The sequence below is a fragment of the Mobula hypostoma genome, chromosome 20 (genome assembly GCF_963921235.1).
Source record: "Mobula hypostoma chromosome 20, sMobHyp1.1, whole genome shotgun sequence".
NCBI lineage: Eukaryota > Metazoa > Chordata > Chondrichthyes > Myliobatiformes > Myliobatidae > Mobula > Mobula hypostoma.
In genome coordinates, this window is record NC_086116.1 from 24921518 (window position 1) to 24949464 (window position 27947).

The 27947-nt window shown below is 42.0% G+C and overlaps 1 protein-coding gene across 4 annotated transcripts in view; it reads right to left on the reverse strand.

The window, feature by feature from the left end:
* The window catches only part of celsr1a (cadherin EGF LAG seven-pass G-type receptor 1a), a 369401-nt gene that overhangs the window by 141912 nt on the left and 199542 nt on the right, over positions 1–27947 (reverse strand). For all 4 annotated transcript variants that reach the window (XM_063072573.1, XM_063072570.1, XM_063072574.1 and 1 more), the window contains exons 4-5: positions 16628–16850; positions 422–537 (exon numbers count right to left, since the gene is read on the reverse strand). In XM_063072573.1, coding sequence (XP_062928643.1) covers positions 422–537; positions 16628–16850 — 339 coding nt within the window. The remainder of the gene's footprint in view (positions 1–421; positions 538–16627; positions 16851–27947) is intronic.

A 27947-nucleotide genomic window follows, 5' to 3' on the forward strand; every position in this document is an offset into this window, starting at 1 on the left:
AGTACTAGCCAGGGGAAAATCCCCAACCAGGTGTTTGGGAAGCTAACACAAATTACTTTTGACCAAGTGTGTTTGCTGGTGGAATAGATCTAGAAGTGGGTTTATATTTTAGTAACATTTAAGGATTTCAAAGGAATTAGGCAAGTCTGAAAGAAATTAATCTGCAAACCTGCAGGGAAGGACTAGGTGGAATGTGGCTGATAAGTGAAAAGGCTCGTGCAGGCTCGATGGGATCAAATAACTTTTGGCTTGCCTTAACAATTCTGTAATGAACATTAAGCTCAAGTTATACATTCAATTTTCTATGGTTAGTTATGCTGGAACAAAGCATCGAACTACATGCTGATTAAGTTCACTTTAACTCACATGAACCCCTAATGGCCTATTTCATATTTTGAAGAAATGATCATTGCTGACTTACCTGCTGAGAACGTCAACTGGATCTGCTCTTCAATGATCTCCAGTGCAATGAAATCATGTTTTTCATTAAATCGTCCATTATAAAGCAGCAAAGCGTTTCCTTCCTTTGTTGCAAACCTGCAGCAGAAGGAGAATGAGAAACATTTATTACCTATTAACAAGGCATGCTGGAACAGCGAAAAAGATGTCATTCCTGTTGTGTTCTGCCAGAAGCAGAGAACTAGTTTGTTTCAGCTTAACAAGCCAAACTCAGTAGAGGCTTCTATACTCAGTTAGTAATGTAAATCCATGCACTGATACATAAAGAATTGAATGTCTATAGTTCATAGATTTCTTGAGAATTTAGAGGAAGAATCCAACTGTAGCTTCACGCTATTCTGTCCCTTCATGGTCAATTAAATTGATCTTCTATCCAGGGTGCAAAATGATGAAGAAATGCTTGGGCAGATTCCTGCCCCTACCAGATCCTTGGAGGAAATTTGCTTTTTTAGCCTACATGGGCTTCAATGGAATTCAGTGCTGCATGCAGGAATCCCATGTAAAAGCTTTACTTATACAGGCTGAGCACCCCTCATCAGAAATTCCAAAATTCGAAAACTTCCGAAATCTGAAATCTTTTGAGCACATTTGGAAAATTCCACAAGGTGCTGGGAAGGTTCCCAGACGACGCACAGGTCTCTGTGCACCACAGACAGATCTGAGAAGTGTCCTCACATATGCAATGAACAAAACTTAGTGCAAAATTAGAAATATACTGCATAAAGTAAAAAAAATTAAGATCTCAATCGTGTGATGTAAGCATAGATTGGTCAGCATCAGAGTGAACATGTCACTTAATGGTACGCCGATCATGAAACAAGCAAAGGTCTATCACGACAAACTGAAAAGGAAATTGTGAATATATAGCAGTCTGGTTGCAGAAATTTAAGAAAAGGTATGGTGTTAAATTTTTTAAGAGTTTTGCTGATAAAGCACCTGATCATGAAGCAGCAGAGAAATTCATAGAAGAGTTTACCAAGATCATTGCTGATGAAAATCTAACATGCTGAACAAAAATATCAGTATGATGAACAGGTGTAAGAAGAACACCGCTTACTGGCAGCACATAAAATCAGAGTCAGAAATGATGGTGATGCCAAATAGCCTCTAACTCTCCACCATGGCGGCTGAGGTAGTGATAGCTTACCTTTTCGATGGTTCAATGAACTATTATTTCAAGCACAAAATTATTAAAAATATTGTATTAAATCATCCCCCTCCCATCATTGTTGCTGTGGGACGGGCAGCTGTTTAAAACTAATTGCAGATATGAAGCCAATCGCAGCGCTGGAACCCAGTAATAGATGCAGTTAGGGGCAGTCATTCAACTGTGAAGGACCCAGCTCCATCACATCAGACTGTACCCGTGTTCTCCCTGTGAGCTTCACATCAGCTGCATATGAAATGTAAAAGAATTTCATGTTCACACTTGGGTCCCATCCCTGAGGTGTCGCAATATAAGCTGCAAATATTCCAAAATCTGAGATGCTTTCAGCCCCAAGCATTTTGGGTAAGGGGTGCTTAACCTGTATTCTAATCTTTACATGTTAAGGTAATTAATCATCATCTTGAAGAGGCAGAGCCCTTCTGATGGGTGCAGAAAATCCAGGTCAGGTGTCATCAGGCCAACTTGCTACTATTAGAGTGAATGAAGCCTCTCTGTCATCCTAACTAGGAGCTTGAAATAGGACACCATCACGCATGCAAACAGCATAGATATTGTGCCTCTGAACCACACAACTGTGCCTGGTAAACTTCACATGAAAAACAAGTGCACTGATTTACTTGTTATGCAATGGTTAGATAAAACTACTCTTATGAAATTGCCAATGAGATGACCTGGCTCCTCAATTGCTTCTTCATTAGGTGAAAGAAGTGTTTTCCTCATTCCGAATCCTCACTTCTACCACATTCCACATCCCCCAACATGGCGCCATTCAGTGTTGAATTAACAGGATGAATATTATCTCTGGTCAATTTCTAATCCATTTGCAGCCTTCAAGGATTACAAATCTGTGTTAAATAATGATGAGAAGAGGATCCATGGCAGATCCAGTAAGAGAATCAACACTTCACAATGTCATTGTTGGTGCAAAATGGAAAAGAAACAATCTTATCAGAGATCCAGGTCTGTATTCAGGATTTTATATATTATTTTTAAGATAAGCAGAACTTGCTCTGAAAAATGTTGACAACCTATCAACTTGACAATGAGAACTGTTGCAGAACTTGACAACAGCGGATACTTTGTGCTGACTGATAACATGCTCTTGATTGCATTTACATAGATACCTTTTCCTTTAATTGGGAAATCAAGGAGCAATTTGCATATGAGAGTGGTGGAGATTGACAAAGAAAACTCAACTCCAGCTAGATGAAGCATGGTACTCTTCTTCAAACCACTCATGGATTAGTAGGCAAACACGAGGAATTCTGCAGATGCCGGAAATTTCAAGCAGCACACATCAAAGTTGCCAGTGATCGCAGCAGGCCAGGCAACTGGCTCTTAGGGGTTTAAAATTATTTTGTCTTTTTGAAGTTAAGTCTCTAGAACTGAAAGGTTAATAATTTTACTTACCCTACTTCATCTCCACCTTCAGCCTGCATCAGAGATTGATGAGTGGCATGAAATGAAAGGACTTTTTTAACCTTCATTCCCCCAAGAAAAATTCATTGCCCTCCAGAGGCAATACACAGTAATGTCCTACACGATTTTCAGGTGCACCTGATTGCATGCGTGTGTGCGTGTGTGTGTATTTATGTAAATGGTCTTCATCCAATGTCTGAGCTTGGTCAGCTTAGGGTTTCAGAACTCCCCTTAAAAAAATTATCAAGCCTGTCTCTCAGTTAAATGTTCAATCTGCTCAACTACAAATTCTATCTGCTCAACAATTATAATGTTATGAGCTAAACAAGACTGATTTTTTCCCTTCCCTGACCCTGAGGCCAAAAGACCACCCATCTTGTCTCTACAAAACATCCTGGAAGCTAAACTAGCTCAAAGTGGGTCTGAAAAGTCGAACTACTTTGGATGTCTGCAGCTCTAGTGGTCTTGAAGCTCGGCAGGCGTTAGACGTGGACTTGGAGAAAAGTACAAAATGGAGAGCTGTTCACTTTTCACTGAATTTTCTTTCATGTCATTCCAGTACAAGTTAGTCCAAGATGATCACCATTTTGCTTCACACCCCGACTGTTTCTAGTTCAGTACATCACTATAGAAAAAGAAACCTCAGACTAAGGTTTCCTCCGGAGATGCTCTGCAATTCACAAAACCAATATATCCTACCAGTTCTCTCAATCTCCAACCTTCTTCCTGAACTACGGGATGAACGTAAGTAACATGACATGATCCATAGCTAGATAACCCAATACATAACAGTGAAGCTGCTGTTAGAAATCCAGATTTACATAGGTCAATGTGAAATTAGATTGATTCCTTACCCAATGCAGTGTAAATTAACCTCAATTATGCTTACACTGTGCTGATAATTTTGATGTCAAATTTGAGTCTTTGGAACAACACATAAATAATAAGTATAGCCTATGTCCTGGAACCACAAGATGGTTAGAACAAACATTAAAGTAATATGCTCATAAGCACAAGAGGTTCTGCATTCTGACAGGTTGGTACAATCCCCACTCCGACAGGACAGGTTGGTCCAAGGTCTCCGCTACTGCCACATTAATGCCACTCTCAGGATGAACAGCAACACCTCATATTCCGTCTGGGTATCTTCCAGCCTGATAGTGTGAACATTGATTTCTCTAGCTTCTTTTAATCTCTCCCCACTCCCCCTTCTCTCTTCCTCAATTCCCCATTCTGGCTTCCCTCGTCACCTGCCATCACCTCATCTCACCTCTGGGTTCCCTTCCTCCTTCCTTTTCCCCCATGATCCACTCTCTTATCCTTTCAGATTCCTTCTTCTACAGCACTTTACCTTTTCTACAGATCACCACTCAGCTTCTTACTTCATCCCCTCTTCCCCACCCACCTATCTTTCCCCTCACCTGGCTTCACCTATCACCTTCTAGATTATACGCCGTACCCTCCTCCCTCCTTCTTATTCTGGCTTCTTTCTGATTCCTGTCCTGATAAAGGGTCTCAGCCCAAAACGTTGACTCTTTATTTCTCTCCATTGATGCTGCCTGACCTGTTGGGTTCCTCTAGCACTTTGTGCGTGTTCCTTAAAGTAATATTTTCTGTGTATTTCAAATGTATTAAGCAACATGATTCCCAGTTAATCATAAACATGACTAATTCTGTAGATGCTGGAAATCCAAAGCAACACACACAAAATGTTGGAGAAACTCAACAGGTCAGGCAGCATCTATGGAAATGAATAAACAGTCGATGATTTGGGCTGAGATTCTTCTTCAGGACAGAAGTGGGAGGGGGAAGATGCCAGAATAAGAAGGTGGAGGGGAAGGAGGATAGTGAGAAGGTGATAGCCAAGTGGATGGGAAACATAAAGGACTAGAGAAGAAAGAATCTGATTGGAGAGGAGAGTGGACCATAGGAGTAAATGAAGGAGGAGGGGATCCAGGTGAAGGTGATAGGCAGGTGAGAAGAGGTAAAGAGTAGGGAGTAGAAGAGGAGGGGAGGGTGAGGGGAATTTTTTTTTATATCAGAAGGAGAAATCGATATTTATGCCATTAAGTTGGAGGCTACCCAGACAGAATACAAGGTGTTGCTCCTCCACTCCTCCACCCTGAGGGTGGTCTCATCTTAATTAAGAGGAGGCCATGGACCAACATGTTGGAACTGGAATGGGAATGGGAATTCAAATGCTTGGCCACCAGGAAGTTCTGCTTTTGGCAGATGGAGGTCCTCAACAAAACTCATAGCGCATATTCGACGTCATGGGAGTTGTGAGAGACAGTGATCCACACACAGCTAACTCTACAGATTGGAAAACTAGTGGTGTTTCACTGATACATGTAACATTGAAGAAAAGCAATCAACTATAAAAAGCCTGAGGTGGCACAATGAATCTCAATACGTGCACAGCAGGAGCACATCATTGACAGAGACAGGCAGTGCATTCACGATTTAGATCACTCAGAGAAGGAGAGTTGAGAGATTTGATGATAAGGATTTTTATTTCCCCTAGGAGACATGCCAAATTCACCTAGGCCTATAATACATCCTTTGGCTTCATAAATGCTTTATGAAGACACAGCCTGGCTGTTTAGTTTTAAGTTGGGAACGTTACACCACTATGTGGTGTTACATTTGAAAGGAAAGTTCACACTATTCCTTCCTCCTTTCTGGGATTTTATTGTAGATGATTTCTCTGAAAGAAGCATATGGAGATTGGCAATAGAGGGCCAAGGTCTACTCCAGCAGCACCTTCCTGTAGCACCTTGCAAAAATTGGCTTGCCTTCTTTCCACTGTCTGCAAAGTACCAATCAGCGGTGAAGTGGAAATCTTCTACTTGCCTGGATGAGTGCAGGACCAATGATCTTCCAGAAACTCGACAACCCTCATTGATTGGTACCTCATTCATAAACAGAAACATTCATTGCCCCCATTAGCAGCACGCAGTGGCTGCACTGTGTTCCATCAACAATATATTCACCCAAGTTACATCAACAACACCTCTAACACAAAGAAGGACAAGAACAGTGGTTACATGGGTACAACACAACTCACACACGTTCCCCTCAAAGCTGCATAAAGTTCAAAGTAAATGTTATCATCAAAGTCCATCTATGTCACCATATAGAACACTGAGAATCATTTTCCTGTGGGCATACTCAGCAAATCTATAGAAAGGTAACTATAAAAGGATCAATGAAAGACCAGCCAGAGTGCAGAAGACCACAAACTGCAAACACAAGTATAAATAAAGAGCAATAAATAAAAAGAACATGCCTTAATGAGATAGGGTCTTTAAAGTTAGATCATTGGTTGTGGGAACATCTCAATAGATGAGCAAGTGAGTGTCGTTAACCCTTCTGTTCAAGAACTTGATGGCTGAGGGGTATTAACTGTTCTTGAACCTGGTTGTGTGAGATCCAAGGCTCTTGTACCTTCTACCTGATGGCAGCAGTGAGAAAAGAGCATGACCTTGGTGGTGGGGATCTCTGATGATGGATGCCTAACCTCATGGCATGGAAATATAATACAGGTCCTTCGTCATGACTGGGTGCAAGTCCCTGAACTCCCTATCCAAGAGCGCTGAGATAGCACCTTTACCAGATGGGCCATAGCAGTTCAAGGTGGCGGCTCACTGCCATTTCGCAAGGGCATTTTGGGAGGGGCAGTAAATTCTGGCCTCGTCAGCAACACCCACATCCTGAAAATGAACTTCAATGGACATGTCGCTATCAGGGCCTCTTCTGCTGTTCCTTAGTCCTTCAGCGCTGCATTACTTAAATTATATTGAAGGGAACTTGTGTGGTGAGTCCCATTTTCCTTGCCTAAAGTTTTGGATTTCAAATTAGATGCAGGAGGCCAAATTAAGATGAGGAGGAAGAGTTATTAAAATAGCATATCGCTGGAGTAGAACAGAGGTATGCATGGGTTGAAATGAATAAGAAGAAGAAACTGTAAAAGCATTAAGAATTATACAAAACAACCCTCCTTGTACAGACTATATTGCAGACAAATTTTTGTGTGGCATTGCACTACATAAACATACTGCAAAATGATGAGTTATATGCAGGATTTAAGATTGCTTAATGTCATTTCCTGTACACAATTGAACTCAATTTACTTTATTTCTTACATCCTTCACATACATGAGTAAAAATCTTTATGTTCCATCTCTGTCTCAATGTGCAATGTGCAATCATAGTAATTTATAATAAATAGAGCAGTCAAGGTAACATAGAAATACACTCAAGTCAGCGTGAGTTAATCAATCTGATCCGGTGGAAGAAGCTGTCCCAAAGCCTGTTGGTCCTGGCTTTTATGCTGTGGTACCGTTTCCCAGATGGTAGCAGCTGGAATAGATTGTGGTTGGGGTGACTCGGGTCCCCGATCATCCTTCGGGTCCTTGTTTCACACCTGTCTTTGTAAATGTCCTGAATCATGGGGAGTTCACAACTATAGATGCGCTGGGCCATCTGCGCCACTCTCTGCAGAGTCCTGCGATTAAGGGAAGTACAGTTCCCATACCAGGAAGTGATGCAGCCAGTCAGGATGCTTTCAATTATGCCCCTGTAGAAAGTTTTTAGGATTTGGGGGTCCATACCAAACTTCCTCAACCGTTTGAGGTGAACGAGGCGTTGTTGTGTATTTTTCACCACACAGCTGGTGTGTACAGACCTTGTGAAGTCCTCGGTGATATGGATGCCAAGGAACTTAAAGCTGTTTACCCTTTCAACCCCAGATCCATTGATGTCAATAGGGGTTAGCCCGTCTCCATTTCTCCTGTAATCCACAACCAGCTCCTTTGTTTTTGTGACATTGAGCAAGAGATTGTTTTCTTGACACCACTGTGTCAGAGAGATGACTTCTTCCCTGTGGGCCACTTCGTTACTGTTTGAGATAAGGCCAATCAATGTAGTGCTGTCGGCAAATTTAATTCGCAGATTGGAGCTGTGGGTGGCGACACAGTCATGGGTATACAGGCAGTAAAGGAGGGTGCTTAGGACACAGCTCTGAGGGGCTCCTGTGTTGAGAGTCAGAGAGTCAGAGGGGCAGAGGTGAGGGAGCCCACTCTTACCACCTGCCGGCGATCTGACAGGAAGTCCAGTATCCAGCTGCACAAGGCCGAGATCTCTGAGCTTCCTGTCGAGCCTGGATGGAATTATGGTGCTGAATGCTGAACTGTAGTCCAAGAACAGTATTCTCACATAAGTATCCTGCTTCTGCAGATGCACAAGGACAGTATGTAGAGCAGTGGCTACTGCGTTGTCTGTTGGTCGGCTCGTTGGTAGGTGAATTGTAGGGGATCCAGTGTAATTAGAATGAAGTAACTGTTACTCTGGATCCAATGCAGCATAAATAATCCACAAGAGATAAAGAACACAATTATAATAACTAAAAAACCACACAATATATATAAAAACATACAATAGTTCATAAACATAGATTGATTGTACGTCCACAAAGTGACACTAGGCTGTACATCAGGTGAATGATGGGAAATAATAAAGTAATGGAGGGATTAGTAGGTGGAGGTGTTGATCAGCCTTGCTGCTTGGGGAAAGCAACTGTTTTTGAACCTAGTGGACCTGGTGTGGATGCTACGTAGCCTCCTCCTTGATGGGAGTGGGACAAGCAGTCCTTGAGTAGAGTGGGTGGGATCCTTCATGATGTTACTGCCCCTTTTCCAGCACCTTTCTGTCTATATGTAGTTGACGGCAGGTAGGCTGGAGCCAGTGATGTGCTGGGCAGTTTTGACAACCCATTGTAGAGCCTTTCTGTCCAGCGCAGTACAGTTTCCACACCAAGCAGTGATGTGCTGGGCAGTTTTGAAAACCCATTGTAGAGCCTTTCTGTCCAGCACAGTACGGTTTCCACACCAAGCAGTGATGTGCTGGGCAGTTTTGACAACCCATTGTAGAGCCTTTCTGTCCAGCGCAGTACAGTTTCCCCACCAAGCAGTGATGTGCTGGGCAGTTTTGACAACCCATTGTAGAGCCTTTCTGTCCAGCGCAGTACAGTTTCCACACCAAGCAGTGATGCAGCTTGTCAGAATGCTCTCTACTGCGCATTTGTAGAATGACGTGATTGTGGATGTGCAAAGTCCGGCTCTCTTCATCCTCCTCAAAAAGTAGAGGTGTTGGTCATCTTTCTTGACTGCGTAGGATGTGCTCTGGGACCATGAGAGGTTGTGTGTAATGTGCACTCCCAGAAACCTGAAACTGCCTGCAGTTTCCACTGCTGTACCGCCGATGTAAAGTTGGGGCGGGGGAGGGGTGTCAGTGGTGTGAGGAAGGACTTAATTAAACTGGAAGAATGGAATTTGAGCCACAATTGGGAACAGTTAACAGGAGAGTAAACAACAGACCCACTTCACTAGAACTTTTATTGCTGCTGAGCCTGTAGATAATTTATTACAGCGCACTGCACTAGGTGCGCCTTGGCAAGTCTGCACGTTCACTAAATCAATTAACAGGTTAAGAAATGATGCTGAAAGGGACTTTAATCCCAATGGGAATTTCATATAAAACAGACAACAAATTAGCAATTTTCACTGCTTTCTTCATGCTCGGTTATGGCAAATGCCAAAATTTATGCATTTCATTTTCGCTGAACACAGTTGGATATTGGAAGACTCCAATCCATTGTCAAAGGTCTCATACTCTGCAACTTATCTCCTACTTTAGGACAAAAACAACTCACCCACACTACAAGACTATGAATCTACAAAGACCAAATACCCTACCAGAATATTCACCAAATGGTTATTTATTATTTAGAGATACAGCGATAGAGAGATCATGATAGGGAGACTTAGTGATAGAGAAAAGGCCTTTCCGGGCCTTCAAGCCACACCACCAGCAATCACTGATTGAACCCTAGCCTGAACAGGGGACAATATACAATGACCAATTAACCTGTCCACTGCAAGGTCTTTGGACTGTAGGAGGAAACTGGAGCACTCCACATATTATGTCGTAATATTATATTTACTTTTTTTTTCTTTTTCATCAATTCCTTGATATCTGGATTGCCTGTCTTTCCCATAGATGAATCCAGACAGTAGCTATTTGCTCTTTCTTTGAATCTCTGGGGTGCCAGGTTTAACTACCATAGTAACGCTAACAAGATTTTGTTATAAGCTCCAAAGATAGGACAAGATTAAGCAAGCATAGAGTAAGGGTATTTGGACTCTATCAAGCTGCTCATATCTTATGAAGGGTTCCCCTCAACCCATTAAAGTGCATGAAAGTAACTCTGGTGCAAGGCAGAATCAAAGGTAGTTTGTGGGGAGAAATGGGAGGAATTAGTCCAATATTCTGTGTACTTTATAGCCTCCCCTGAAAAGTGCCAGCCTTCTCATTTAAAATCTGGCCAACCAATGAATGAGTAGTACACAACTGAAATACAAATTCAAATGAAAGAAAAAAATACAGGAGATTTTCTTTTTGCAAATGTATCTATCAGCTTATCACAATTAGCAAGCAATAAGTCATTAATCATCTGATTTCCAAATACGTGCATTAATAGATCATAATAATGTGTAATTATTAATCAAAGTCACAGAAGTACACCCTGTTGTTCATAAATATGACAGATAAATAATTTAGAGATACCGCCCATCACAGGACCTTCTGGCCCGACGAGCTGCACTGCCCAGCAACTCACCTATTTAACATTAGCCTTATCACAGGACAATTTACAATGGCCAATTCACCTACTAACTGGTACGGGATTCAGACTGGGGGGGTGGGGAACCACACACCTGAGGGAAACCCACATGGTTCATGGGGAGAATGTACAAACTCCTTATAGATGGAGCTGGAATTGAACTCTGAACTCCAGGGAGCCCCAAGCTGTAATAACGTGGTGCTGACCACAATGCTACCCTGCTGCTCCATGACACTCCCGTGCCAATTATCTCTGGTGCTTAGAGTCACAGAGCAGTACGATACAAAACTAGGCCCTTCAGCCCATCTAATTCAAGCTGAACCGCTATTCTGTCTAGGCTCATTGATTTGTACTGGCCCTCTATACCATTTTTAAACGTTGAAATCAAACCTGCATCCATCACTTCCTCTGGCAGCTCATTCCACACTCTCACCAACCCCTGAGTGTAGAAGATCCCTCCCTTAATATATCACCTTTCACCCTAAACCCATGAGCTCCAGTTGTAGTCCCACCCAACCACATTGGAAAAAGCCTGCTTGCATTAACCCTACCTATACCCCTCCTAATTTTGTATATCTCTGTGATCCTCAGATCCTGCTGGCTGCATGAATCTAGGAAAGACAATCTCTCACCCCGCCAAACGTATGAGATTGAGGTGTAAGGTCACCCAAAACCCCCTGTTTGTGTGGACGTTGCATGATTTGTTACCCTGTTACAAATCAGTACCATGCAATAACAGGCAGTACACCACATACAATTAAACCATTTAGCTTCATAATTCTTAATTTGACTAAAGGGTTAGTCAAGAAAATCAAAAAGAAAAGGGCCCATTTTAACGTAACAGTCTAATGTGCACAAGTTGGAGCTCACGGTTTCCCCTTCGCCGATCCTCCTTCCATCTCCCCGTGCTTCGTTGACTTCCATCTCCACTCCAAGTCCACTCCTATGACCTCTCCTCTCCTGCGTCTTCTCTCTCCCCATCTCCCGCCAAACAAAAGACCCAGATCACCCTGGTGTCAGGCACACAGCCACGAAAACACACTCCCTTCATAGGACGGCTCATATTCAAAAGCACCCATTATCTCTAACTATAACCCAAACACTACTTCTACAGAAAGACCATTACGTTAGCAGCGAACCCTTTCCCAGGGTGTTACACCTCTGTCACATATCCACATATGTATCACATGTTCATCACCTGCAATATTTTATCTGCTCCTCCGAATTTTTTAAAATTAGGATCTCAATATGCATGTGCATTACTTAATGAACTCCATTGTATGAGTTCAAGCATATCTATACCAGAAAATCTTCATGTATGTACAAACGTGAATATCTTATAAAGCTTCACATTCTCATTGATTAGTTCATCAACAACTAAATTGTACAGGTCTTCAGAAAGAATAAATCAGAGCAGAAAATGTCAGGAAAATGAAGCAGTTTGCTGGCCCTCAGCTGGGGATAGTTTGAGTTAGAGATGACAGTGGTGGAGGGAGGGGGTGGGGAAAGGCCATGAATATGGTGATTGGCGAATGTGTTTTTTGGCACTGTAGTGACAGCAAATAGTTACCTACTGCCAAATAAAGGAGAAATATTGCTCTGATTGACCACATTAATTAAAAATCTTATCCTGGCTGTGGATGGAATACACCATGTCTAGGTTGCACACTGAAGTCTGCCCTTCTCTCCTAGTTAAAATCCAATAAAATGGTACTAAATAGCAATGACTTGCAGTGGATTCCAGTTAATAAAGGCCATCAGTTAATTGCGGCAGCTGCTTACTTGGGATAAGTCTTAAACAACAAAAACAAATTGAAGAAATAACCAGGATTTCCTTCATTCATTTGGGACACTGTGCCACGTAATTGGGACAGGAGACTGTTGCCGAACAGTTTCTAATTAGCACCAATAGTGTGCACTTGTGCGGCCATTAGACACTACACTGTGCTTAGAGCGACCAGTTTTTAAATAGCGTCAGTTGTGTGTGTCTGTGTTCAAAAAGCAATAATTTTTGTCACTGATTATTGGTGAAAAATAAGCAGTGAGACAATTCAGTACTGTTTTGCTCACTGCAGTTTCAAGCATTCAGGCTTGGAAATGCCAGAAACCGCCAAGAGTGAAAATGTGACTATTTCACTACTTCAACAAGTTAGGAACAATGAAGATTTTGAAGATAGCGACAACCATCTTGGATGCTACAATGAAAATGAAGATTTGAATGATGCAATCATTGAAAGCAATGTATGAAGGCAGTCCATTATCTGCACTAGGTGTCCGTGCTGATTCTGTTCATTTACAGTCAAGCAAAAGAACACAACATCATACACTGGAAGAATTCCTCTGTTGATAACTATTAGGAACAAATAAACAGTTTAATAGCACTGTAGTACTGGTAGTGTTCTAATTTGTTCTGTATTTCATTAAAATACATAATTTGTAACTCAATTAAATTGTAGTTTATCTTTTATATACCATTTCAACTATTTCAATGAAACTTTGACTAACTGGGGCAGCCACTCAAATAGGCCAAAATGCAGTAATCCCAATGTGTCCCAATTATCTGGAATCCACTGAATATAGCATCTTGTGCAAAATTAGACATTAAGCCACATAAGGGAACGTTTAAACTAATGACTAAAAGTATGAACATGGGTTTTAGAGAGCACCTTAAAGAGAGAAGTATTGAGGCAGAGATATTCTGGGATAAAATTCCAAAGCTCAAGGACAAGCCTCTGAAGGCAGAGTTGTCAACAGTGGAGCTCTGAAAATCATAAATGCACAAGAAGCCAGAGGGGGAGTGTGGTCAGTGGTGGGTTTGGGGAAAGAATTATATAGAAAGTGTGATGGAGGGTTAGAAGGGGAGGGGAGGCACTTGGAGCAATTGATAACTATGGAAAAAATCTTAAATTTGAAACACAGCTAGACCAGCAGTCAACAAAGGTCAGCAAACATTTGGGTAATTGTTCTCCAAGTACAAGTTGTAATAAAGTCATGAATCATTCACCATCGCACAGCTCAGAAAATCTTCATTTCTCCTGATTATAGCTTTTGTAGTTTCTCCACAATCTCCTAATAACTCACTCGCCCACCTTTGGATCTATTACATTTAGTCTCCATGGAGATAGATTGATTTTTGATTAGTAATGGCGTCAAAGGTTATGAGAAGAAGGCAGAAGAATGGAGTTGAGAAGGAAAATAAGTGCGTCATGGGTTGAATGGCCTAATTCTGCTCCTGTGTCTTATGGTTTTATCTTCATTGATCCTCAAAAGCCAAGAAGCATCTTTTCAATATTTATGCAAACAAATGAGTATCTCAAATCACTCATTTGCAAAAGAGTCCAGCTAGGTCCACACATTCGACACATAGCCTAACTTTTACTCACCAAGAAGTCTTAACTTTAACTAGATAATCTTACATGATTCGTTGAGTTAACACCTGAATGGACTATTCAGAGAAAATAATAATAAAAAAACCTGTTAAATGCAACATTTATTCTCAAACTGCATCTTGGAGTGCTGAAATCTCGTTTAGTTCTAGCCCAGTACCTCCAAAGTTAAAAGATCACCATTGTTCCATTTTCATTAAAGTATCACAAAAGTTACACAGCAATATCTCAGGTCTCAAAACAGCAACATTAGTCATAATGCTAGGGAAAAAAACATTGCCCTGTATTAAACATACACCCTAAGTAAGGCATTTGCACAGTAGTGGGCCCTATTGTGCTAGTGCATTAGAACTTATTCTGCCTCTGGGCTCATCAGTTCTGTAGTGAGGAGAGGTGAAGAAGGCAGTTTTTCATCGAAACATTGGTTAGTATCAATAGCTGTACCTGGCTGGAAGCCTGAGAAGTTTATTCATGCACTTTATACTCTACAGCAAATAATGCTGCACTTCATATCCGAGTTAATGATGTACTCTGCAAATTACAGAGTGTAGCGATACACTTCATTTCTTACCGCGAGTAGCGATGCAATTCATATTCTGCACTCAGGACTGATGTATGCAGTCTGTAGTGAAGCACTGTATATACCACAGTGAATAGTGATGCATTATATAGTCTATAGTCAGCATTTTATGCACTACATTTCCTAGGTTTTGCCAACCATGATTCTAGTGAAACCCAGGACTGAGAAGGAAGGGGAAAGATGCCAGAATAAAAAAGTGGGAAGGAGGGGAAAGAGATAAGATGGAAGGTGATAGGTGAAGCCAGGAGGGTGGTAAAGGTCAAGGGCATCTTCCTCCTTCCTTCTCAGTCTTGAAGAACGGTCTTGGCCTGAAACATCAACTAGCTATTCAGGTACATTGATGCTGCCTGATCTGATAAGTTCCTCCAGCAGTCTGTGTGGCTGCTTTGGATTTCCAGCATCTGCAGAATTTCTTGTGTTTAATGTCAGAAGCTGTCAACCGTACATTCTGTGAGCAGGGTCTGCTGCGGTCCTATCTGCCCATCAGACTGATAAGCTTGTAAGCCTGCTGGAACCTTCAGGAGCTTCACCACAGGAATCCTCAGAGAGAGGAATGTGAGGTGCAGGCTGGGTCTTTAGAGAGAAGGATAAGCATCAGGTCACGAGAAACCTGCCCCACTAACATAGCAACGAACAACAAGTGAAATCTTCAACAAGATCACGTTCAGACTTATCCTCAACTCTGTAAGAGGTCCATGAGCCAGTCCTAATCAGAGGTTCAGAGGTGGTTAGGGTTAGCAACTTTAAATTCCGGGGTGTTACTATTCAGAGGACCTGTCCTAGACCCAGAACATAAGTGCAACTGTGAAGAAAGGACAGAAGCACCTCTACTTCCGAGTAGTCTGTGGAGATTCGGCATAACATCAAAAACTTTGACAAACTTCTATCGATGTGTGGTGGAGAGTATATTGACTGGCTGTATCATGCCCTGGTATGGAGACACCAATGCCTTTGAAAAGAAAATCCTACAAAAGGTAGTGGATTTGGCCAAGTACATCACAGGTAAAGCCCTCCTAACCATTGAGCACATCAACCTGAAAAGCTGTCAAAGAAAAGCTGCATCCATCATCAGAGATCCCCACCACCCAGGTCATGCTCTTTTCTTGCTGCTGCCATCAGGTAGAAGGTACAAGAGCCACAGGACTCGCAACACCACGTTCAAGAACAGTTACTACCCCTTAGCAATCAGGTTCTTGAATAAAAGGGGATAACTACACTCACTCGCCCCATCATTAAAATGTTCCTACAACCACTGATATCACTTTAAGGACTCTTTATCTCATTATCTCATGTTTGTTATTTATTGCTATTTATTTATATTTGCATTTGTATAGTTTATTGTCTTCTGCACTGTGGCTGATTTTTATTTGATCCTGTTATAGATACTATTCTATAGATTTGCTGAGTATGTCACAGGAAATTGAATCTCACTGTTGTACATGGTGACATATATGTACTTCGATAATAATAGTTACTTTGACCTTTGAACTTCGAAACTGACAAAATTTGACCTTAATCCTTTCTGATTTAAATTCTACACATTTTAACCTGGCATTTTGCAGGTTACTCTCCCACAGATATACAGCACAAGAACCAATATCCCATCGACAAGCCCATATTTATGGATTTAGTCAGGAATTACTTAACATTATTGTTGTTGGGAGCCTGCCATATAGTTACCAGCCCATGGGAAAATAAATAGCTTATCTTCAGTATTTGTTAACAATTAATCACTTGCCTGCAGTTCTGTGTTGCAAGCTGGAAAGTCATGTTGTCTTTAACATTCCTGATTTTGGAAAATAACCAAGTGCCAATTTAATAACAGGTTTTTGCAAGTTTGGCACCTACACCAATTTAAGATTAATTCTTAATCCTCAGGTCATGCTGCTTTTCGTGGGAGTTTTAACTGCACGAGTTTCCCTTGAGTCACTTACATGAGGGAGATAGTGAAATGGAATCTTTGCCGCAGACCCTTGAAAGTTACAAAGGACTGCGGGGGAAAACTCCGTGTTGTAATCTCACAGTACGGCCTCTCATATTCACCAGCTGGACATTCACATCTGAAACCACCAACAAGCAGATTGATGCAGGTTCCTCCATTCTTGCAGACACCGGGTGCACAGCGGCCGGACCTGGTACTCACTTCGCAATGCTCCCCTGAAACACAACACAGAACAAAGGATGAATGATTCAATATCATGCCTGAAATTACTCTCAAAGGCAATGGAAAAATTGCAAATTCTGGTTCCATGTTATCTGGATTTTCACATACAAGTGCAGTTTCTGAAGATCATCACTTCGAATAAAAAAGAAGCAACCAGCCATTTGTAGCATCTCTGTAGATCCAAGGATCCCCAGTGTCTCAGCCATTGGTATTTAATGGCAAATAAATCAGCTCCACCATGGTCTCACATATGGACCTAATCCCTCCTGTAACTACTGGTATATTACATTACTCAATGCCTCCAAGTTTCAGAATGGCAATAAATCTACTTGAACGCTTGACATATCAACCACAAAGCTATAATTTCAAACTATCTCGATATTTGATTCTGCAAGCGGTCGAAATTTCTGTCTACATTGATATTTGGAATTTAACAGGATAGCTCCGAGTCAGTTTTGGGTTTCACTGAAACAATGCCAATTTCCTTTAAAGCAAAATGGTTTTCAACAAATAGGGACTACTGGGAAAAGGAACAGTTGCTGAGTTACTGTGCACAACCAATCTAAGTTGCTAGCCTGCTGAAACTACCTTTGTCAAACATTCCAAGGAGACTGAGGTCTGGAAACAAATGCTTGAATGCATGGCAGATGCAGAAGCAACAACAATCACCGAAAGGGAATGGAATAAATAAAAACAACGGGATTTGTTGGACACCTTCCCTCATTTTGGTTAGGACCCCCCAGGCCATGCCCTCTTCCCATTGTTACAGGAGCCTGAAGGAACACACTCAGCAATTCAGGAACAGCTTCTTCCCCTCTGCCATCCAATTTCTAAGTGGACATTGAATCCATGAACACTACCTCACTACTTTTTAAAAACTTTATTTCTGTTTTCGCGCTACTTATTTTAGTTTGTTTTCTGTACTTATCATGTATGCATTGTACTGTTACCTCAAAGTCAACAAATTTCATGCATATGCCGGTGACATTAAACCTGACTCTGATTCTGAAATGCTTTATAGCTAAAAGTAATTTTAAAATATAGGCATCTGTTAGTCTCGTGAGACCATGGATTTGCGCCTTGGAAGGTTTCCAGGGCGCAGGCCTGGGCGAGGTTGTATGGAAGACCGGCAGTTGCCCATGCTGCAAGTCTCCCCTCTCCACGCCACCTATGTTGTCCAAGGGAAGGGCACTAGGGCCGATACAGCTTGGCACCAGTGTTGTCGCAGAGCAATGTGTGGTTAAGTGCCTTGCTCAAGGACACAACACGCTGCCTCAGCTGAGGCTCAAACTAGCGACCTTCAGGTCACTAGACCGATGCCTTAACCACTTGGCCACGCGCCAACACAAAATATAAAAGTATAGTCCTAGCACAAAGTTCAAAGTAAATTTTATTATCCAAGTACATATATGTCACCATATACAACCCTGAGATTCATTTTCCTGTGGCATACACAGCAAATTTATAGAGCAGTAACTATAACAGGATCTATAGAGTGCAAAAGGCAAGAAACTGTGTAAATGCAAATATAAATAAATAGCAACAAATAATAAGAACATGAGAAAATGAGATAAAGAATCCTTAAAGTGAGATCATTGGTTGTGGGAACATCTCAATGGTTGGACAAGTGAGTGCAGTTAACCCTTTTGTTCAAGAACCTGATGGTTGAGGGGTAGAAATTGTTCCTGAACTTGGGCAGTGTGAGTCCTGAGGCTCTTTTACCTTCTGCCTGATGGCAGGAGTGAGAAGAGAGCATGGCCCTGATGATGAGGACCTCTAGTGCTTTGGTTCTTCAGTGTACGAAGTCAATAGCCAATTTAGGCACAGTGTGCTCCAATAACCAATGGTATAATAATAATCAGGCCGTTTGTGTTCAATGCAACTATTGCTAACAGTAGCTCTGTGCTCGTCTTTAAAATAGACCATTAGATCTTTTGTAGCCATCCAAGACAGTACAGAACTGCATGTTTTATTTCTGAAATGCATTTCCTAAAAGACAGGGGTTAATAGGCACTCAATTGCCAACACGGAGTTTCATATTCAAGTCTCTTGCTTTCGTCTCAGGAGCAGAGCTGTTGCAATGATCACTTTGTTCCTATAACAGGTTAAACACTGGCATGCTGCAGTTTCTGTGACTCCAGCTCCTGGAAAAGCAATCAAGTAGTGCCGTGGTTGTGGTATTGAATGACACTGTACTATTGCAGATAAAATTAGCATTTTCATGGCTAGGAATTTAAACCTTTTACTTGATAGATTTTAACAATGAAACAGCCCTTTCTTTGTAATAGGAGTACCAAGCAAAATTTGGAATGGAAATTATTCACAGAATTGTTGGACTTTTGCCAGCAAGTGACAAAAATCACTTTAACTTCTTCATCAGATTGTTAGAGTGGATGGAAGGCCCATGATGTCATCCTCACCACTGTTCATTGTGTCTGAACTTTACTTCTAGAAGCTACTGAAAAAAATGTTCAAAATTTGATTATATTGGTGGGTGGGGGGGGGGGAGAGACAGGTTTAGCCATGAGTACATGCATTTAAATAGGCAAATTACCATATCCCTCATCCCAAATAGGATCGTCAGAGGAACCATCAATTGGGCTTTTCATTTTGAATTGCCATGACACTTCACCAGTAACTTTTATGTTTTGTGAACATTTGACATACACGGGCGAGACAAATGGCAGCCTGCTTGAAAAGGGGTGATTTGCCCATGATCCAAAGAACGAGAAAAGGTATTTTCAATCACACAAATTAAAATTATCCCACATCAATCATTCAGCTTTCCATTTCATTGCCTGTACATCTAAACAAAATAGCGCAAAGTATAATTTGGAAATGGGACATCAGCAGATACACACCAAAGAGTAAAATTTTGTAAATCTAACTGACAATAAGACTCCTGACATTGTTAGCAGAATGACTAAGGAGATTAGTTACCTTTAATAAAGATAAAACTATTTAGGTTTGAAAATTAAGCACAACGCCCTATAGTACCAGAGGCCTGGGTCCATTTCCTGCTGCAGTCTGTATGTTCTCCCCGTGATTGCATGGGTTTCCTCCAATTTCCTCCCACAGGCCAAAGATGTACTAACTGGGGGGGTTGACTGGTCATTGTAAATTGTCCCATGATTAGGGTTAAACTGGGGGATTGCTGGGCTTACCAGAAGGGCCTATTCTGTGTTGTATCTCAATTAATAAATAGACAGGTAAATAAATAAATAAATAAATCTTCATGACGTCATGAAAATTTCAGTGCGCCATTTATCATGAAAAAATATAAAGAGCTTCACGTTGGAAGTAAAATTATTTATCTTGGATAAACATTAATCATGTCACTTAAATAAGTTTTCAGCTTCCCTCTGGGTGCCTTTAAGCAGATAAATTTAAAGAAAACCACAGCACCCATTGCGATTCCAGTCAATGTGACTAGCAGAGCTTAAGAGTTAAAACGTTTGCCAAATTGGTTACATTTTATTTTGATGATCTGCCTTCTCAACACTGCTTGTTTTTAAGCAATGAATTGTTATTACTGTACATGCACTCCATTCAAAAGCATGTTGCACAGATAACAGCAGAAATAGTGACCTAATAATATCTGGCTAATTCTGACAAAAAAAAACAAAATCACATCAAAATTTTCCATGATGTTTACAAATTCTATAGATGAATCCACCATTTTCATGACAGCACAAGCAATACATATTTTGAGATACTGTGTACACAAAGAATCAATTCTCCAAAGCCACAAGGGAATTTTTGTGCTCCTACAAACATAATGTGATGATTATGAATATCCAAATGAATGTGCTTCAATGGGGCCTCAAGCACAAGAGCTTTTCGATTGTTTCTCCCATTATGGCTATGAAATATCTCAGTGGTATGATAATTGAAAAGGCAAATTAATTCAAGCACTGCAAGGAGACCAAACAGAACTGGGATACATTACAGGACCATTGAACACAGAGAAAATTTAAGCGAATTAACAATATCACAAACCAGGTACGAATTCAAATTGTAAATGTGTGAGGAAGCATTGTGCAGACCAGCATCACATTTGAAGGGGGAGAGAGACTGGGAATGAAGACTAGCAACAACGTGTGGAGCAGGAGCAAAACATGGGCAGGGCTAAAAGGCAGGTCAGGAACACTGTGACCAGGAGACGCAGTGGGCAGGAAAGTGGTGTGGTTGTCTGAGGATTTGGTTCATTTCCTTCACTACCTGCAAATCCCACCCCCAGCTGACAAAGACAGTATTAACCCTGGACAGCCCAGCTGCCTGCTTACCCAGGACAATGTGGTTGAAGCACCTCTGCCAAGCTCCGTAAGGAACACTGCATTGGAAATGACGTCATCCCACTGGATCCGCACTCCCTGCCATTGGCATAGTGTGACTGACTGGCACCAAAGTGTCCAGATGAATTTCAAGAACTGGAAACAGTCACGACACATGCCGGTGATATTAACCTGATTCTGATGCTGATGCTGCAGTGCTGAGAGGGGAGCTTGAAACAGGAATGTCATGGCTAACAAATCAAACTAACTAGGATGCCTTTTTCTGAGGTGCCTTGCTATGTAGAGCCTGAGAAATCAAGAATTGATCATTATCACTATGGTGAATAAATCACATTTGTCTAGAAATGTTTGAAGAATAGAAATAATTTCAGGAGTGATTTATGTTCCAGCATAAGTGTAGCGGTATGGCTTTTGTTTAGTAAATGGCTGATTTGATATCAAATGAGAACAGCTCTTCAGAGTCAGATTCATTTGAACGGATGGCAGAGACGTCAGGTAAATATTCTTTCCGCCAGTCAGTTGATGTTGAAGATATCCACAATATCCTAAACAAGCACATATGCACATGCCCCACTCCCTTATTCACCATCCATTTTCACCCATTCTAAATCTTAAAGCTCAGCGTCTCCCTCAGCACCCTTTGCTCCCCCTTCCCCTCTCAGACTCCCACTTTTCTCACTGTCACACCCTTCTACCCAGGTGTCCCAACTCTGTGAGAGGTTTCCTGACCACTGTCCATCCTTGCTTTCCAGTCCAACCAACTACACTGCCCAAGGCCCCAACTCCCCATGGAGCAGTTCCCAAAAATCCCTCCAAGCCTCCACCTGTCCTCCCAATGTTATCAGAAGATTGCAAGATGTGAGCAGATGATAAATTACAGAGCCTGAGTGCTGGATGCTGTTTTGCTGCCAGCACCCCAGTGAGGGCACGCTTGCCTTGAAGTCAGATTCAGTAGACTAAACCTCAAGATGATGTGATTGTCCTATGAGAAGAACTGGGAAAAGTGCTATCAGCTCAACCCGGAGAAATGAGGAATGACTTACCTATTTCCCCTGGGATCAATAAAGTATGACTATGACTATGACTAAAATTCTGAGAAAGATCTGCCTGCTAAGTTATGTTTCCTTTGGCTGGAAAGAATTAAAGCTAGTGTCATGAACCTTGTGAGCCTCTGCAGCATGCCATGGAGAATTGGGCTTCTGGGTTTCTTGAGCCCCTGTTGTCTAATTGTTGGCTTAACAAGAGTCGTTAAGTCGTGCTTTCTGTTTAATCTTGTCAAGCTAATTGTGACTGGAATGGGTTTTCCGCATTCTATGATTATTTAATTTGGTCTCTCAATTACTGTTATTCAGACTCTTTGTGTGGGGAATGATTTGTCTCATGGTGTTGCTTGGTCATGCTGCCAATGCTCTCTTGGTACTGTATTCCTATGTATAACCTCTTGTTTCCATCTGTACATGAGAGTTTGCCATTCCTCCGCACCTGTGTTCAGTCCTGCCAGTGACTACCACGACAGATGGGGTCTGGGAGGGGTTGGGTCCAAGGCCATGGTGTTAAAATAAGGAATTAAAGAGATTAGCCACTTAGGACTGAGGAAAGATTCCTTTCTCCAGAAGGTTGTAAAGTTTTGGAATCTCAAAGGTCCATAAACACTCAATCTGGAAATATGTTTCAGTGTTTGGATGGATGTCGGAGTTGGTTGGGCAAAGTAATGAGATAAGAATCGTTACAAAATTTAAGGAAGAGGGTTCAGTAATTAGGGGCGACCCTTGCTCTTTCAAAGTAATAGACACCCAATTAAATACTGACTGTCCCAAACATACTGTATACAAGTATAGAAAAAGATTCAGCCTTTCATAATAATCACAACAACCCATTGAAGCAAATTCACTCCTAGAAAGCTGAAAATGTGACAATTATTTATGTGAGTCTTTTGTCCACTCGTCTCTCCCCACTGGTAACCTTCTTGGCACATATCCCTGCTGGCATAAGAAGTGCTACACCTGCCGGGATAGCTCTTCCCACACCACAATTCAGAGTCCCAGACGGTCCTTGCATGTGAGGTGACAATTTGCCTGTGAGTCTGCTGGGGACATCTGGCGCGCCCAGTGCAGCCTGCAGAACCAAATCCGATTAGAGGACCATTTTGCAAAAGGCAGGCTCTCCCAGTGGTCACCCATTTCAATTCGACTTCCCATTCACATTTTGACACATCTGTTTATGGCCTCTTCTACTGCCATGATGATACCAAACTCAGGTTGAAGGAGCAACCCCTTGTATTCAGTCTGGGTAGCCTCCAATGTGATGGCGCCAACATCGATTTCTTGAACTTATGATAATTCCCCCCCCCTTCTTGTTTTCCATTCCCCATTCTAAATACCCTCTTACTGCTTCTCTTCTCACCTGTCCATCACCTCTCTCTGGTTACCCTCCTACATTCCTTTCTTCCATGGTCCACCGTCCTCTCCTATCAGATTCTTTCTTCAACCCTTTACCGCTTCCAACTATTACCTCCCAGTTTCGAACTTCACACCCCCATCCACCCACCTTCCCCGTCACCTGGCCTCACCTATCACCTTCCAGTGTGTACTCTTTCCTCTTCCCCCAACTTTCTTATTCTGGCTTCTGCCCCCTCCCAGAAGGAGGATCTCGGCCAAAAGTACTGACTGTTTATTACCTTCCATAGATGCTGCCTGACTTGTTCAGTGCCTCCATCATTTTGTGTGTGCTATTCACAAGATTTCAAACATCTGTGGAATCTCATGTTTAAAAAGGGACGATAGACTATGGCCAGCAAGATCCCATTAAAAAACAATGATAAGAAAATCGACTTTAACAACACTGGCTGACAGCTTCACACTGATTCCCTCCCAGCACTGGAGCTCCCTCTCATACCATTTTTAAAGAAGCTCCCAACTCCAGTCTCTGAATATTATCCAATATCATCCCCCGAAAAGCAATATTTGCCAAATTGATGCATTTCAGGATATATTATTTTTGTTGCAATGGCTTTAAGTGCACAAACTTGCAGCAGGTTTTGCCCTGTGCCCACTGTCATGCTGCAGCTTACAATTAGGAATGATAGGCTGACACAATAGCATAGTGGTTAGCATAATGCTTTACAGTGCCAGCTATAAGATTTAACACGTATTTAAGTTTGAAAATCTGGCTGAATGGTGCCACAATAATAACCTCTTACCCAACATCAGCAAAACCAAGGAGCTGATTACTGACTACAGGAGGAGGGAAGCGGAGGTCCATAAGCCAGTCCTCATCGGGGGTTTGGAGGTGGAAAGGGGCAGCAACTTTATATTTGTCAGCGTAATCATTTCAGAGGATTTGTCCTGGAAACAGAACTCAAGTGCCATTACAGAGAAGATATGGCAGCACCTCTACTTTTGTAGGAGTCATCTAAAACTTCGACAAACTTCTACAGATGCACAGTGGAGAGTATACTGACAGGTTGCAACACAGTCAAATATGGAAACACTAATGTCCTTAAAAAGAAAATCCCACAAAAAGTAGTGGATACAGCCCAGTCCATCACAGGTAAAGCCCTCCCCACCATTGATCATATTGACTCGGAGCACTGTCGCAGGAAAGCAGCATCCATTGTCAAGGAACCTCACCATCCAGGCCCTGCTCTCTTCTCACTGCAGCTATCAGGAAGGTGGTGCAGGAGCCTCAGGACCCACACCACCAGGTTCAGGAGCAGTTATCACCCCTCAGCCATCAGGCTCTTGAACCAGAGGGGATAACCTCATTCACCCCAACAGTGAACTGTTCCACAACCTATGGACTCACTTTCAAGGCTCTACAACTTATGTTCTCAATATTATTTAATTATTATTTTGTGTTTTGTTTGTATTTGCAAAATTTGTTGCCTTTTGCACATTGATTTTTGTTCTTCATTCACTCTATCGTGGTGTTTTGTATTTACAGTGAATGCTCACAAGTAAATGAATCTCAGGGTAGTATATGGCGGCATATATGTGCTTTGATAATAAATTTACTTTGAAGATTGGGGTTCTATTTCCACTGCCGTCTGTAAGAAGCTTGTACGTTCTCCCCACGACCGCATATGTGGGCTTCCCCCAGATGCATCTGTTTTCTCTCACATTCCCAAAGACGTACGAGTTAGGTTAGTAAGCTGTGGGCTGGCTATGTTGGCACAGGGAGCATGAAGACATTGCAGGCTTCCCGCAGCACATCTCAGACTCTCTTAGTCATGTATCAGCAACACATTTCACTATATGTTCAGATTAGTTATTGGTTTGTTTTTATTGAGATTCAGCGCAGAATAGGTCCTTCCAGCACCACGAGCCGCACTGCCCAGCAATCCTCCCATTCAATTCTAGCTTATTTACAATGACCAATTAACCTACCAACCAGTACATCTTTGGACTGTGGGAGGAAATCAGAATACTCGGAGGAAACTCATGCAGTCACGGGGAGAATGTACAAATTCTTTACAGGCAGCCACAGGAATTGAACCCGGGTTGCCTGTACTGTAAGGCAGGGGTCCCTAACCTTTTTTGCACCGCGGACTGGTTTAATATTGACAATATTCTTGCGGACCGGCCGACCGGGGGGGCGGGAGGGAAGGTGTTCAAGTGGGGTTAAACTCACCTCAACATGTCTTTTACAGTTAGTGTTGCCAACTTTCTCACTTCCAAATAAGGGACAAAAGTAGCAGTCAAATACAGGACACTTGTGTTTACCCCGAGGAAGACTACCATGACCATGAAGCCTTGCCCAGGCACCTGTGTGCGCATGCGTGACGTGCGCATGTGTGTACGAGCCGATTTTTTTTCCACAAATCGGTTTTGGCTTAATCTTCCCGACTACACCGTACATACATTATTTCTACTTTATACAGGCTGTGTTTTTATCATATCATTCCTACTTTTACTATATGTTAGTGTTATTTTCGGTTTTATGTGTTATTTGGTATGATTTGGTGGGTTATTTTTTGGGTCTGGGAACGCTGAAAATTTTTTCCCATATAAATTAATGGTAATTGCTTCTTTGCTTTACGCCATTTTGACACGTAAGGTTTCATAGGAATGCTCTACCTTAGCAGGGGAAATACGGGACAAGGGCAGTCCTGTATGGGACAAACCAATTTAGCCCAATATACGGGATGTCCTGGCAAATGTTGGATGTTGGCAACCCTATGTTCAAGTTCAACAGTATGTGACAGGGAATGAGGAAAAGTGCAGCTGACTCATATTGTTTCCTCGCGGCCCGGTAGCGGTGGTTGGGGACTGCTGCTGTAAGGCGTTGTGCTAACCACTATGCTACTGTGCCACCCCAATCACCTTTGTGTGTTGCTGATTGATGGCAACATATTGCCCAAGATATCAGGAATAACTCACCTGCCCTTTCTCAAAACAATACCACGAGATCATCAGATTATAGAACAGCTACAGCACCATATTTCCATTGTGTCCACGTCAGCTCTCTATATATGTGACAAATACTTTACGAAAAGCTACTGACCCAAAGTGTGAGGAGTTTGCTGATAGTCCACTGCAAATCCACCCAGTCCAAAAAACCTCCCACACAACTTGTAACACCAGAGATCTTCAGGTCAGATACCCACTAAACAAAAGCCCTGTTAACCAGTGAATATTCAGTGAGAAAACACCAGTGATTTTTTTTTCAGTTCGTAACATGGAATTTTTAAGAATGTCCTTTCGGAAAAACTAAAGGTTGAAAATACAAGTGAGCACACTGCTTTATGTTCATAACCATTCCTTTTAGTTTTGATAAAAATAGCAAACAGGATGAAAATCTACCAGTTGGTATTTTCCTCTTGTAATCAACCTGCAAGTCCAATTGGAACTGGAGCAGCAGGAAAAATCTCAGCAGATGAATTAGCTGAATAAACATCAAGGACAATAGAGGTCATGTGTGTCAATTCTGATGGGAGAATAGCTTACACGCTAAAAACCAGTCAACATAACACTGGCAATGTGATACATAGCCCTGTTGATATACTGATGCAGGAACAGATGGAGAGGTGGGCAGTCTGAAAGAGGCTGGGGATAATTGGGAGAAGGACAGAGGACAAGAGGGATACATGGAAAGGGGGGAAAATGAAGGAGAAAACAGTTGGCAGGAGCAGCTATGCCTAAATCCGTGAATGTTAATGTTTGAATGGAGCAAGACCTCACCTAGTCAAATTCAGAGGGCTGTGGTATCTACTGCCTATCCCATCACCACATACAACTAACTACCGCTGGTCAAAAAGGAGTCTTCTGCGGGCCTCTGCATCACCTGCTGGTGGAGATATGTCTCTATCAAAGGAGGCGTGAGGTGTCCTTCCCTCCGCTAGCCTGCAGGTTATGCTTGGGCAAAGTGTAGCACCTGCTTAGTCCCCGATCAGGGTCAAATGAAGCCACGGGAGCAGGTGGCAGATGGTCATATGAACAGGTGCACATCACTATCCTGGTTATGTGACCACTGATGCCAGGCAGACAATCTCTGAATTTCAGAGTATTGATAACGGCTGGGGTCACCCATCTTGTAAAGACACTGCCCAGAAGAAGGCAATGGAAAACATCTTCAGCAGAAAAATTTGCCAAGAGCAATCATTGGTCATGAGACCATGACTGCCTATGTCATATGACATGGCACATAATAATGATGAATGGGATAGGTGCTAAAGGTGTTTCCCCTTGTGTAAGGATCTGGAACACAGAGACAGTTTCAGAATATGAGGTTATTCAGACAGAAGAGGAGGAATTTCTTCTCTCAGAGTCACAAAACATCAGAATTCTCTACTGAAAA